At 37.5% G+C, this 15,350-nt stretch overlaps 1 protein-coding gene across 6 annotated transcripts in view; it reads right to left on the reverse strand.

Moving 5' to 3' along the window:
- Positions 1-6,255: 6,255 nt before the first annotated feature.
- Positions 6,256-15,350, reverse strand: part of hnf4g (hepatocyte nuclear factor 4 gamma) — a 76,988-nt gene continuing 67,893 nt past the window's right edge. For 5 of the 6 annotated variants that reach the window (XM_062980252.1, XM_008108605.3, XM_062980253.1 and 2 more), the window contains 3 exons: positions 14,824-15,060; positions 11,447-11,566; positions 6,256-9,277 (listed from right to left, as the gene is read on the reverse strand). In XM_062980252.1, coding sequence (XP_062836322.1) covers positions 9,159-9,277; positions 11,447-11,566; positions 14,824-15,060 — 476 coding nt within the window. In that variant the 3' untranslated portion in view covers positions 6,256-9,158. The remainder of the gene's footprint in view (positions 9,278-11,446; positions 11,567-14,823; positions 15,061-15,350) is intronic. The other variant, XM_062980254.1, reaches the window with a different exon arrangement.

Below are 15,350 nucleotides of genomic sequence, written 5' to 3' on the forward strand. Positions count from 1 at the left end.
GGCATTGGCTTTTCTGCTACTGTTCCTTGACATGACTTATGTTTCATAAATGATGGGAATGTATCCTTAGTCTTCATCAACTCTAGCTGAAATGGAGGCCTACTCTACTGGAGTTCCTTATTAGCTATGTTGGCCATTGGCTGCTTAGATTTGGGGGATGATGTGGAGATGTAATCTGAAGCCAGAGATCTGCCTATATCTAAATCTCTGTATCCAGGTCCTTGGACTCATTCTGACAGGGCCATAGAACCAAAAGGAGTGGTACAGTAGCCTTACCAATCTCTTCATTAGTTTCCATCACTTTCTTTCAGAGGTTTATCATTATGGAGAATATTCTCTACATGTGAAAACTATCCACATGACAATGAAGACTTGTGTGGAACTTGTAGCAGTTTCACTTTCTGCCATATATGTTTTCCTACCCAACATATATATTCACAGAATATTAAATTTACAAGATTTAATAAATTCTTCAAAAATAAACAGCAATGAAATTTTCTCTATTGGCAATATGGAGAACTTCTTGTTATGATAAATGACATATAAATTAGCATTCTCATAGATAGAAAGTGATGGCAAGCTTAATTCAGCATCACAAATATGACTGAATACACAAACGTAGACCCAAAATCTAATGTCGGAAGAATCTATTAATATTTATTTCCCTGATCCTTTCTTTCTATCTTCCTATGAAGAAATGTGCAAATCTTGGAAATAGCTTATCGAGATAAACTAAAATCAAATCCACTCCCATGCTTACTGGGAATAAAGCTATCATACCTCTGCCCAGATTCTGTTGGTTCCTCAATTATGGTCATTTAATTATGTGCATGCACAGTTTGGGAAGTGAGGAGCCATATTCCTGCACTAAACTACATTTCCCAGAATGCAATGCTCAGCATTGGGCTGCAGCAGAGTCAGTCTAATAATAATAAATAAAATTATTGAATCTGCAAAGAAGACTAAAGTAAGTAAGTAAAAGTATAAATCTGTGTCAAATTGAAGTTATGTGGTTGTGTGTCATGTAGACAGACAGACATGTCACTTTTTACGGGGGACAAAATGATTTTAACTAAACTTTTAAAAATCCCCAAAAATTTGTAGATGTGTGAATCTTTCAGAAACTTCTAAAGATTGAAGCCCTGGTCATCTTGTGCATTCAAATAGGTAGCTCTTGTAGTTTTTTAAAATGTTGTTTACAAAAACTTTGAAAATTCCACAAAAATCTGTGGATAAGTGAAACATTCTGAAATTTGGTGAGCTAACAGTGGTAAATGTGTTCTACCACTGTAGCAAGTTTTTCTCCAATATCTCTAAAAATGAGGGAGAAAGGGGCCCCTGAAGTTTCCCCAATTATAGTAATTTAATTATGTGCATGCCCAATTACTGTAACAAAATAGTAGTGACATTTCATTACTCTCATTATAGTAACAAGTTTTTCACTAAGTATACTTTAGAAACACTTTAGAAATGAAGTGCCAGCACCTTCCAGTTTTGTAAGTACTTTTGAACCATTTTTTAATGGATCACATATGCCTAGTAGATAGTCCTCCAACTGTAACCATTTTCATCTCAATAGCCCTAAAAATGACAGGAAAAGAAGCCTGGGAAGCTCCCCCATTGCCGGATCGTGTCGCATTTTTTGGCTGTGGACCAATGATAGCTTTTTGGGCAATGCCCATTTTCAGGAAATCCACAAAAACAGTTCCGCAGTCCCGCCGAAATTTAGATAACAGAAACAGATTGCTGTTCAGCCAAAATGCACAAGCCTAGTGTGTACATAGGCTATAGTTTCCCTCAATCCAGAGGAGAGACACTTAATTGAGATTTGTACGTCATGAGAGTCAACCAGTTCTAGAGTCAATTGCACCAGTTTCTAAAGATTCAGATACACCAGTCACCTTGTTCATGACAAATTCAAAAGTTATGACCAAATACATGAATCAGGTGATTGCTACTGAACATAATTTGTGGTGCTCTCAACTACCAAAAAACTTCCTATATTTGAATTATTTGCTAAGACTAAGAATAAATTGTGGAGTTTTAAGAAGATATGAAAACAGTAAACTGTGTAAGAAAGTTCTAGCTCTGACAGAAATCTATTTATATTAAATTTACCTGGACAGGAACTTTTTAATCTCATCTTTCTTTTTCTTTCTCTTTCTTTCTCTCAATCTTTAAAATAAAACTACTTTGACAGCTACTGCATTTATGTACTTGTTTGGCATCAAAGTTATTTTTAAACACCTGAGGATCTTGTTTTTTTTTTTTTTCCTTTCTGACTGCACTTTGAATATACAGATTTCTTCCTAAAATATAGAAGTTCAAGCTGTGGCCACTGGCAATGCAGCTGAGTGATTCAAAAAATGTAATTATCCAGAGTGCTATGTGGCTGCCATTTTAATATTCCTTGTCACCTTATTTCTATTCAGGTGCATAAGCAGAGTATAATATGGATAGTTAGATATCCACAGATAATGTGACTATTCTAATTAAACTATACAAGGTCAAATAAACGTTAGAGGATCTCTTCCCATTTTAATATACACTCTTTATACTGAAAAAGATTGTCCTTTTATATCAGTATCTGAGATGAACTTTATTATGGAAGAGAAGTAAAGCTAACTTCTACCCCAGGCATCTTATAATAATTAATAGTAATTTGTAGAAGTTTTATTTATTGCTTTGGTTCTGCTGAAAGCCTCAACAGGTTTTGGGAGTGGGGGAGCAATAACCTGTAATCTGGGATTCAGTCTTCTTTTCTGGGGTCATGACAGTAAAAAAAAAAAAAAAACCCCTCTTTGTTGATTCCTTCCTACTGTCCTCTGGAACAAAAGTGACTTCTTTACTCTCTACACTGATCTTAACTTTAAAAAGACAAACAGGATAGGTATTGATCCAAAGAACTGGAGACAAAGAATAGGCATTGATCCAGGCGTGGAAGTAGAAAATATAGTACAGCTTCATAAACTCTTCCATGGGTGGAAATGGAGGTCTTTTAAGAAATGTATCACACAAATAAAACTGTGTTATAGGCATTAAAAGGTCTTGAAAATATATTTGTTTGCATAGGGCTCTTCCACAAGAGTTTTCTTCCACCAAATAAAAAAAAGGTCATTCATAAGCAGAAGAGCATCTCTGATCCCAAGTCAGTCTCAAATACTTCTTGTTGCCAAGAGGAACATTAAAAAAAAACTCTGAACAATTTATTTGAAACTCACAAACAATGAGATTTTTTTTAAAAAACTATTTGCCCACCCACAGATTCAATCAACGGGGAAAATATTAACTATGGTCATCATCGTGTGCAAGATAAAGACTGTGGAAGGCAATTTTTCTTGCCTTAAAATTGTCTTGGATATATCTTTTTAAAATTACTTCCCTGTTGCCTTATTGCCTCTTCTTTAAAGCTTTCTCTGCTTTAGTAAATCATTGTGGGAGGGAGGGAGTGGAAGTGACAATGTTCGTTTTCCATTATGAACACTAACTGGGCCATTTGAACAAGTCTTCTGCTTGGAAAAGATTGCTTTGCCAAGTAGATGGTGCTCAAAGCTGAGAGCTGTTAATTTGCATTGGTTCCTTGTCACATTAGACATCTGTTCTACTCTTTACTTTCTCTTTTACCACAGAAAAACCTGCTATAATCCTTACCTTGTTGAAAGTCCTCTGACTGACATTTCATAATTGTATAAGAAATTGTTAGGTTGACTTCCATCCAGATTTTTAACTACAATTTGGTCTGATTAGAGTTAGTTAGATGGCTGTATTTTTGTACCTTTAGTGGGAATTATTTTTATATGCACATCTTATCCAAAATTTCAAAATTCAAAATATTCCCAAATCCAGTACCTTCTACATGGGTGAGTGAGGTAGTGACATCTTTGTTTTCTGATGATTCAGTGTACACACACTTTGTTTCATGCAAGACATTATTAAAAATTCAAGGTGCTGGTTTTAGCCTATAAAGCTCTAAATGGTTCCGGTCCAGCTTATTTGTCCGAATGTATCCCCTGCTACGACCCACCTCGAAGCTTAAGATCATCAGGTGAGGCCCTGCTCGCGGTCCCGTCAGCCTCACAGGTGCGGCTGGCGGGGACGAGAGACAGGGCCTTTTCAGTAGTGGCTCCCTGCCTATGGAACGCCCTCCCCAGTGAAGTCAGGCAGGCTCCCTCCCTTCTATCTTTCCGTAGGAAAGTTAAAACTTGGTTGTGGGGCCAGGGTTTGAAATAACAATTAGTAGCACTAATTGTTATTATGTACGCTGGAACTCAATTGACAAACCCAGTCTTTTAGACTCGAACATGCCTATCTGTATTTTATAAATGTTTTTATGAATGTCTGATGTAATTTAATAACTTTTTAATTGATTCACAATGTATTGTACAATTTTATATATGTGTTTTATTGTAAGTCGCCCTGAGTCCCCTATTGGGTGAGAAGGGCGGGATATAAATATTGTAATAAAATAAATAAAATAAATAATAAAATATTGTGTATAATATTACCTTTGTGCTATGTTTATAAGGAATATATGAAACATACAGGAAAGTTGTGTTTAGACTTGGGTCTCATTGCTAAGATATCTCATAATATACGTATATGTAAATACAGGTATTCCAAAATGGAAAAAATGCAAAATCAAAACATTTTTGGTTTTAAGCACTCACTCTTTACTGCAAATCATTTTCTTTTCTGAAAATGAAAGGCTAGATACAGGCCCGTAGCCAGGATTTTGTTTCGGGAGGGGCTGGGATTTTGGTTCGGGGGGGGGGGGGCTGAGTCTGAGCGGGAGAGGGTCTAACCTAGCAAACCTTTTGTATTGTTATCCCAATACCCCCATGCATATGGGATATATTGAGCATGGTGATCAGATCATGATATGAATAAACGTAACAGTTTAAATAATAAATGTAAGGCATTCTCACGGACCACCCTGAGAATTTCGGGGGGGGGGGTGAAGCCCCTGGCTACATGCCTGGCTAGATACATGTTGAAAGCATAAAACGACCCAGCTTGGAACAAAACCTTAATTTATCTTTTGCCCCTGAATAAAGATAATACTAAGGGACCAATCCTCAGCACTGGGCAAGGCAGCTGTGGGGCTCTTTGGTACTAAGGACCATCCTCTGTAGGTGTTGAAAAGAATTTCTATGACCAGATATGTCCCCATGGAAGTGGAGGAAAGTTCAAACAGAGCCATTATTCCACACCCACCAATAGCTCCAAAACTAGAGTATGTGGAAGGGGAAGGCATGTCCAGGAGCTGCAGGATCAAAGTTTCACCATTTCCCTGACATGTCACCACTAGAAAGACTCTAAACTGTACAAGCTATGGACCTGACTTAACTAAATCCACACACACAACAGCTAAGTGACACCTGGGGGGCAAGAACTTCTGGAGGATGGGACTTCTGGGGCCTCGGCCCATAGGGACACATCTGGGCTGAGCCAATAGCGGGTGCATGCCGGGTTGGGGGGGGGATGGTTACCAAGGAAAACTGCTGCCTTGATTGTTCCCCCTCCCCCAACCTGGCACATACCTGCCCGTGGACAGGTGATCTCCATTGGCCTTGAACTGTGTCAGGCCCACCAAAGACTTTCCAGCTAGCCCTTTCAAGCAGAGGGCTTGAAAGGGCTGGAAGGATTGGGGTAGGCCTTGGCACTGGTGCAATTGGTCTGGACAGGGCCCAGGCCAGTAGGCATGTGTTGCCAACACTGCTGCTAGGTGAGGGGGCAGGGGTAGGGGCAATACTGCCCAAAATATGGAACACGAAGAACAAGAAAATGGGACACAGGACATTTGCTTGAAATAAGGGACAATTCCTTAAAATACAGGATGCCTGGCAATGCCAATGACAGCAGAACTTTGGATTTTATTGTAGATCTACTAGAAAGCCCTCTTTTCCCAAATATAACTTCTGCTATGTGATTTCTTATCTGAAATATCAAAAAAAGGGGGGGGGGGAACCATCACCTTATAATTCTATTGCTGCCATTTTCAAAGTACACTAAATTTCTAAGGAATTTTAGAAATTCAATGAAGAATGTAAGGAAATTGAATAGGAGACAATTAGCCTAATTACAGCTCTAGCCAATGTAGTTTGGGTTGCTGTGTGTTTTTCATCTGATTTCAAATAAGTTTTACCTTTTTATGCTTATGACTACACCAGCCAATTTTCAAAAAGCAGCAACATTGCTGTTTACACAGCATGGGGGAAGGGAGGAGGTTACTTCAAGCTCCATTTAACTTTCATATGTTTTCAATATCTGTTTATTGAGGATTGATGAAAAACAGTCAATCTGAAAACATTTGCAGCAACCATTTCATGGCTACTCAAGCTTACATTCACATATTACATCATAGTTCAGAAAGCTCAGCACAGGAGGCTGTTTTAACAAAGCTAGTCATTTTGATTTGGCACAATTAGATTTAGAAAAATAATTTTACACTTAGAAAATAAATCAAATTCTTAATAAATTACAATATACGTATTATTTAACAAGGAAAAGTACTTTTTTATAAAACAGGCAATAGTATTAAAAGTTCAAACAAAAAGACAACAGTTTCAATTCTGATATCTGAACATTTTGGCAGTCTACAAACTCATTCTATTGTAAATCAAAGAATGTGCTACAGTAGGCACCAAAACCTCTGTTCCTCCAGATTCATGCTGCACTGCTCATGTAACACAATAAGTTAAACAAAACCAGGCTTTAAACATCTATAGGACAGCTCCTTTCTTTCTCCATTATCTCCACCCTGTACTGTCCTGGAGTTGAAACAACAAACACAAGAAAACCCAAGTAGCAGAACCTTGGGAATGCTCCAAATAAATAACTTGGTCCACAAAGGTCTGGAATCAAAATTCTCAATCCAAGTCAACACTTGTGTCCTTCCCATTCTCAAGTGTGGTGATCTTAAAAGGGCAGTTGCCTAATTCAGTACATAGCATCCCAAATATTGTTCACTAGTTCCAGATGGCTCATAGCTTCCAGATGGAGACCAAAAATGGAGAAATTGTATCATAGAATGCTTGTGCATGGGTCTCTTGGTGGAGCAACTTGGCTTATGTCTGGTTCTAACACGTCCATAGCTGTTAGTGGTGCTCCTTCTAATCCCCCCCCCCATCCCTGCATCTAAATCACATCAGAGTTGCTGCTCAGAGGATGAAATCTGGCCACAGCCCATTTCCTTAGACAACATTGTTGTGGATAGTTCCCATGCCATGGAGTCATTTCCATGAGATCCAGGGGCTCTGACATTACCTGGGAAATAACTGAATATCACACAGTATAACAAAGAGTAATCAACACAATGCCTATGGATAGAAGATTAAGGGTTTGCCCATTTTATTTTTTCAAGGGGAAAATTGTGGTGATAGTGCAGAATGGAAATAGGCTTTGTTTGTTTATTGAATTAATAAAACTAAACTTGCATTAAGTATATCTTGAAGTTAATATAAAAATTATGAAGAACTATGTTAGAACAGATAAAAGACCTATCTAGTTTGGAACTTAACAGATTAAATAATTGAGCTAGTGAAGTGGTTGTAGTTTTGGACTAGGATTCTGGGAAACCATGATATAAATCCCTACTTGGCGAGGGATACCGTTGGTCATATTATAACTTCTCACCTTCAGAAGAAGACAATGGCAGATTCCCTGTCAACAAATGTTCCCAAGAACCCCTGTGATGTACATGCAGCAGCAGCACCACAACATTCACTGTCATGGTCCCAAATTGCACTGGGGCCTTGCATGGACAGACTACATACATTGAGCCTCAACACATGGAGGGCAACAGAGACAAGGACTGAGGATGGACAGAGCTAAAATGTTCACCTGCGCTCTCTCTGTTTTCATGATTATTATATCCACAATAAGAATGCCTAAATATTGCTGGCAGCAATGCTTCATCAATAGCATTGCTAAAATATAGTGTTGGATGCAAGAGATGTACTGCAATGTATGTGGAATGCAGCATCTTCATTTTAAAGAAAATAAAACACTCATTCCAAAAAGAATTTTTAAAAAATCAAATCAGTTTTTTTTTAAAAAAAAATCTTCAAAATGTCTTATTTTTTCAATGCAGGCCTAAGGAAATGCAGGGAAGGGGCGACTAATGGTGTTGAATTCACTGACGGATTCTGGATTTTAGTACAGAGTTTAATAATGCTATTCATGATATTACACATGTTTTGTTTGGGAATGTAGAGAATTTGAGAATGTGGAGAATTACTTTAAAATTCAGTTGAAAAGCCAAAACAAATTCATCACCCACTAGCATGGTACGGACCAGCAGTTGTTGAGGCAGAAGGGTTTCTTGGTTTTAGTAGCATTCTTATATTATTATTGTATTAAATTATTCAAATTTTAAATAATTTTCTCATGATAACAAAGCATGTAACAAGAAAATAGCTGTACATTAAAATCATAAAATATTTTGCTATTTAAGAGTAGACATACATGTACTTTTGAAGCTAGTCCCACAGCAAAATTCACTGACTTAAAAATAAATTGCACTGAAATGAGTGTGACTTCTTTTACACAGCTTGCATTCTTATGTATACTTCCTTGGTTGTGGGCGCCATTCAGTTCAGTGGGCCTTATTTCTGATTAAACATGTGCAACGTTTCATCACATATGCGCGCACACACATATCATTTATAGATGCTTTCAGGAAGCGTTTTGGCTTTCAACCTGTACTGTATACTCAAGAAAATGAGACGCCTACCTTGATTAACTGTTAAAACCACTCACTTTGCTGTTTCATTATTTCTACATTTCAGATTTCAGTTTCATTAAAATTGGGCTTTGCATTCAGCAATGAATATTACTTAAGATTTTTAAGATGACAAATGGTATACAGAGACAATAAATTAAACCTCCTCAATTATGATTCAAAGGCAATGCAAATATGGAACAGTTTTTAATCCATTTATCTCTTAGAAACAAAAAATTCTGTCTGAATTCAGTTTTTTTTAAAAAAAATGTCAGCAAAAAATGATCTCTTTCATGCTCCACATAGATTTTTAAAAACTTCTCCAAAGAGAACAGTGCTTGTCTTGTTAAAGAGAGGGTCGAAGTTCTGTGTCCTGAGTTTTTCAGTGTCATAATGCTTTAACACAGTGATGGTACTACAAAAATATTGATCAATATCATAATGGCTTTTGTTTTGGAAGAGATGGCTGGGAAATAACCGTAACTTGGTTTGTAGATATCTTGTATTCCTGGCCAGAGCCTTGTGGAGGAGAAGGAAGTGGAGTTTCAGGAGTTGCTGGAAAAGAATTTGAAATAAATTAACCAATAATCTAATCAAGCTTGTGCCAGAAGCACAGAGTGGGGGCAGATGCAGTCGCAATAACAAAGCCTTGGCTCAGAAAAGAAGTGGAATGTATACATGTCTGTAACTTTTATTGGTTACTACCCAAGAACTAAAATTAGTGTCCATCCCAATTCAGGCAGAATCATTGGAATCAATGGATCATAGCTAAATGGTAACTAACTAGTCCCATTCATTTCAATTGGCCTTCTGTATTTGGAGCTAACACTGAATTTAGCTCACAGAGTTTATCATGGCATGCAGCAAGAATCTAGTTACTGGATAGTCTGACAGCTGACCGAAACTCATGCCTCTAACAGAGCTTAGAAACATTTTGTTGTTGCTATTGATTAACCTTCCAGAATCCTCCAACTACACTGGCTGTAAAATGCTGGGAGTGCTAGCCCTTTTACTCCATGAGTTCTAGTCCTTTAAAACAGGGAGAAATTGGACAAACTGCAACATAAAGATATCAGAAGATCCCACAGTATAACTACTTTACATAATCGGCATGTCAACCTCTATGTTAAAGTTGGGCTCAAAGCAATATGCTAAGATGCCATATGGGGATATCCAATGCCTGACTTTGCTGTTTCCAACTTAAGGCTCCCAACATCATCAAATTGTTCAGAAATATTGTGAAACATATGCAGAATAATTCACTTAACAACAAAGAAAATATTTTGTATCAAAGCCAATACTGCTATATTGCATCTGGAATGGGCTGCTCACACATTCAAGTTGATTTCCTTCCTAACCTTTAAACCGGTGACTAAACTCAACATTTGAGAAGGTTGACAAGTAATAGAAGTAGGAAGAGTGGGCATAGAGGCTAAGAATGGTAATATTACAGACTCATATTAAGAGCCTAGAATGGACAAAAGCTCTGTCCCAGAAGCCGACTTGCATAGTCAACCGGCTGTCAACTTTATTCTAGAGAATGGGCTTGGATGAAGTGGGCAGCAGGTTGCAAAAGAAAAAGTGTTTTTCTTTGCCCTCAGTAAGGTTCCATACAAGACTTCACTAGAGTTTGAAATGGGGCAAGCAGGATAATATTTTAACATTAACAAATTAGCCTGCTGCAAAAATCTCTAGTCAGTTTGGTTATACTAAAGGTATCTCCAAGATCATGCTATTTTCTCAAACAGGGACCTGACTGTTCAATCCTTTTTCCTCTCTAGCAATTAAAACATTTCCTCTCATTCCACATCCAATTTAGAATGAAGACAACCCATCTGCTTCAGCAAATGGGTGCTCACGCCAGCCCCTGCGCTGTCCAGAGTGAGTGCAAAGCCTTGGCTTGTTTTTCAGCAATATAACTGGTTTCTTCCATGCCAGGAACCCAAAAAGATTCAGCACCTTGGGTGACTTTTTTGACGTTCAGACTAAAATGCAGAATAGATTTACCACCTTGACTGACATGAAAGACACCAACCTATATCTGTCTTTAATACCATATTTTCATTACAGAATTCCTGATTAGTTGAAGTCACTTAAAGTGCAAACTGGCAATGAAGGAAGTGTGTAGTTTTGCTTTCTTCTTGAAGAAAGCAACAAGTCACTTTAGCTATTTTCTTCCCACTGCAAAAAAGTATGTGGAACCTATTTACAATGCAGGTCCTGCCCACACAAGAAAAGTAAGCAATTATACCAATTTCTGTGCAGGAAATAATACTTCCTATGGAAAGCAAATGCTTTCTGAACAAAACAACCACATGCAAGTTTTGCATAGAATAAGTGCTGAAATGTAAAAATTATCATCTATCCAGGATTTTTCTCCAAAAACATATTTTTTAAAAATACAGTATTTCAAATATGTTTGAATATTCATTCCATCCCTACAATGAATCAAGCTCAAACTACAAAATAATAGCACATACATGGCAAACGGCTATTAAGGATTTCTTTGAAGCATGTTTTGTGCCCTCTAAAAGTCTTTTTTTGACCACAAATATATTTGTGTCCGTATCTGATACAATAACTTGAACCAAAATTCATTGCATGGATGGAATGATGGAACACAAACGAACTTGATGCTGTTGACAAATATTATTCACTTATGCCTCATTAAATGAAAATTAGCCACAAAAACTATAATTAAATTGAATTTGCAAATAAACTTACATATCTGTTCTGAATGTACAGGAACAGTCACTGGACTAATAAGCAAAGTTTCTCCAGTGAGTGGGTCTTGTGCTAGATGAGGATGTGTTGGATGGAGATTGGAAGCATCATTAGAACCACCTGCAACAAACCCACCAAGCATGCATCAGTTCAAATTAACATGTTGCTCCAGGAAATTCTGCATTTTTAAAATTAAAATAAGATGTAAGGTCTTTGGACTGAAGCATCTCACTTTTTGATAGAAGCAAAGATGGAAACAATTGCACATTAGATGTGATACAGGATTTAGTGGCCAAGACCCAGCATGATCAAATGCAACTATGATGGCAGACCTCTGTCAATATAATTACATCTGTTACGTCATCTTCCCAAAATATGGGGCACTGCCATTCTGAAACTTTAGGCTGGGGAAGAGGCATGTTCAACTGGTAATTTTCAAGTTACAGCATTATAAATCCAGTTTATAAACTTGTAAATACTGAGGAGGATGTTAGCCACTGAATCCAAAAAGCACTGTGTGGTGAACACCTTACCTATTAGGCCTGGAATGAAGCCTGGGTAACAGTGAGTGAGGCAAGCCTCCATTTTGTTCAGGAATGCCAGGCAGCCTTCTTGAGTGTGGTTAGAATGGGGGAGGAGCTTAGAGAGAGACTCCTAGGATTGGCCAGCCAGAGCAGATGGGAGGAGCCAAGTCTTAGAGTGCAGAGGGGAAAAAAGAGATCCAGGGAGTTCTGTTTTAGGGTTTGAAGAGAGCAGTTCGGTTTTGGAGTTTGGTGTGTGTGTGTGAGAGAGAGAGAACTGAAACACTGTGAAACTGACAGGCTAGGTCAGGCAGTTTGGATCTCTTGAGGGGAAAATAACTCAAGGGATTGACTCTCACTACTGGGCTGGTTAATAGAAGGACTCTAGGTTAGAGTTAATTAACAACTCGTGACTATTCTCAGCAAATAGAGCGAGGGTTTTTGTGACCAATAGACAGATTGGTTGGTTGGAACTGTTAGAAACTAAGTTAAGCTGAAGAATGTCTGTAACTGTTTACGCTAATGTACCTCTCTGAAGTAGTCATTTGCCTATTTTAAGAAAAATATTTTTTATTCTCTTTTCAATTTTCAAAAGCCTCCACAGTGTATATTTCCATCAAGAAGTCTTTATAAAAGTTCCAGCAATACAACAATAAAATACCACAGAAAAGCCTCATAGTGAACATCAGTTTGGGAGCCAGGGGTAGAAACAGTGTGGGCAGGGAATGGGAGAAGTTTGCCTCAGACACATTTAACAACAAAAATTATAAAGATATTTTAGGTTGGTGACAGCTACCATTTTAAAAGAAAATCTAAAATCAAACGGTTTACCCTCGCCTCTCACATATGTGCTTGCGTGTGAGCGTGTGTAGAGTGGAGAGGTGTCCGATATATTTGGTGTCAGCGCCTTCTTTATATTGGTGGCAGTGGTGAGATATAAAAGATTCCCCCCTGCCTGAAGGAGTAGCCTCTCCAATCAGTCAGTCATTTTTATTATATTGGTGGCAGTGGTGGGATTAAAAAGGATTCTCCCCTGCCTGAAGGATCCGCTCCCCGCTCTGCTCATTCTATTATACACTGCTGTTCAGTGGGCCTGTATTGTTCACAGAACATAATTCTAAGCAGATAGCACTAATATCACAACTTGGATATGGTTAGTTTAATATCTTCTTTTAAAACAGAATTGAGCAACTGTGGGTGAATAGGAGAACACATTGGGTTCCCAGGAAAACTTAGTGAGCTACACTCCTCAACAAAACAAATTAGAAGCATTTTTGCACCAAACTGCCCTCTAGATAGTTTGCATTGAGGATCTAGAGGGCATTTTCACCATGTTTTAAATCTCGCATGGGCCATTTAAAAAACCCAAAGTCACTCCCTGTTCACTCTTTTTAGACTGGACCTCTCCTGGACTTAAAAGCGAGCAGAGGTGGCAGAGATGCAGCCAAAATGACAGCACCTAGAGCATTAAGGGACAAAAAATTGAGCCTTTGAAGCTACATGCAACCTGCAAGCCATACTTTGCCTAGCCCTGTTTTAAAAGATAGTTTTAGATGAGTCTGCACATGCCGTTACTTTTCTCTCTGTTGTTTCCTCTGATTTCATTCTCTGTTGTATGTAAAATGATATGTTCTTGTAATAATTTTGTAAAATATAGAAATAATAATTTCTTTTCCTATATAAATATTTTAATTGGCATTTAGAGTACCCTTGAATCATTATTAGTTTCATATTAATTAGGCAAAACAAATTAAGTACTGTATTATTGTTTGTTTGATTGATTCTGGATTTTACAGTATGTGCTACATGCTTGTATGATATTTTATCAATAGATTTGTATAACACAAATTCATATAATCTTTATTTGCAGAGTCCCTGAAATATGTATTGCAAAATATGTTGTACCTAATAAATGCCTTTCCATGCATCTAGACCTAAGGCTGAATGACAATTTCACTTTCTTTTATAGAAGAATTTCTCAACATTTTTCCATTTCTTCATACTGAGAAATGTGAGATTTTTTTAAAAAATGTTTCTGGAACAAAGTGAAATTTCTCAGTTCCAGCCCGGGGCCTTTGAACACTTAATTCTTACATATTATATCCAAACCCAGAAAAAGAAAGGTTATCTTAAATATGGCTTTTTGGCACATTCCAGCTCCTGATTTGAAGTTACTCCAAGTTGTACATAAAATGTCGAACATATATGATTTGGGCTATAATCGATCAAAAGTCAAGATGAAAACTGAGTTCCTCTTCATGAAATACGAATTGGTCTTCATGGGAGTATTGGGCAGAGATAGTCAGGGAGGAAGGTGAACAAGCAAGTTTAGGATTTATACCGGCTGATTCCCATTCAGATTCAGCCAATGTGTAACATACATTGCATGCTTAAAATAAACAATGTATATAATAGTTTATAAATCTCTATGAGAGATACGGAAACAAAGCTAGAAAACCTCTACTGATCACTGCCTTCTAGGATAGTAAAATGGTTTCTGCTATAATCATTGACATCATCATGACCACACTTTCATTTGCATTTCTAGTTCGATCCAAAGGTCTAAATTAGAGGGGATCAATTTGTGGCCTTTCACATGTTTTTGAATACAATTTCCAGGATTCCTTGCCAGAACAGCCAAGGATGAGGATTTATTCTAGCTTGTTCAACAATACTTAGAGAAGTTGACCAACACTGGTCTAAACAGAACAACTTAAGAACAAGCATTTTCTTTATACTTAGTCAAAGTATTGAGCCCTCTAGCTCCCTATCATTTGTTCCAAATACCAGCAGCTCTGCAATGCCTTAGACCAATGAAGAAAAGGAGTCACTTGCAAAGCCTACTGATACACTCACCTCCTAATAACATTTCCTGAAGCAAGCTGTCAATTTTAACCATTCCAAAGAGTTTCACAAATTGTATTTGCTCAACCATTTGCCAGGTAATACTCTGCAGAGTAGGCAGCAACAAGAGGAGTTCTCCAAAGCGTCCCCTGGAGTCATACTGGCGATCGTTGATATAATCCTCCAAACTAATCTGAACTTGAAACCTCATGTTCCTGATCTTCATTGAATTACTTAGTCCTTTTGCATCTTAAGGGAACATAGAAGGTTCAATTAATTAATTAATTGTATTTAATATATGATGCTTCTTCCTCCCAATAAGAAACTGCGGTGACTCACAGTATAAATTCAAACAAAGGCTAAATGGAGAACAATTAAGAAGTACTTAAAATAATTATATAATGCAACCTATTATAACAAACACTAATTTAAAACACTTGCACAAAGAGACATAACCACGACAACAACCCGTGAGGCACAGAATTACCCATTCCAGGAGGACAGAGAGAGACAAGAGGCTTAAGGTGAAAATGTAAGGT

Source organism: Anolis carolinensis, chromosome 4 (genome assembly GCF_035594765.1).
Source record: "Anolis carolinensis isolate JA03-04 chromosome 4, rAnoCar3.1.pri, whole genome shotgun sequence".
In the NCBI taxonomy this organism is placed as follows: Eukaryota; Metazoa; Chordata; class Lepidosauria; order Squamata; family Dactyloidae; genus Anolis; species Anolis carolinensis.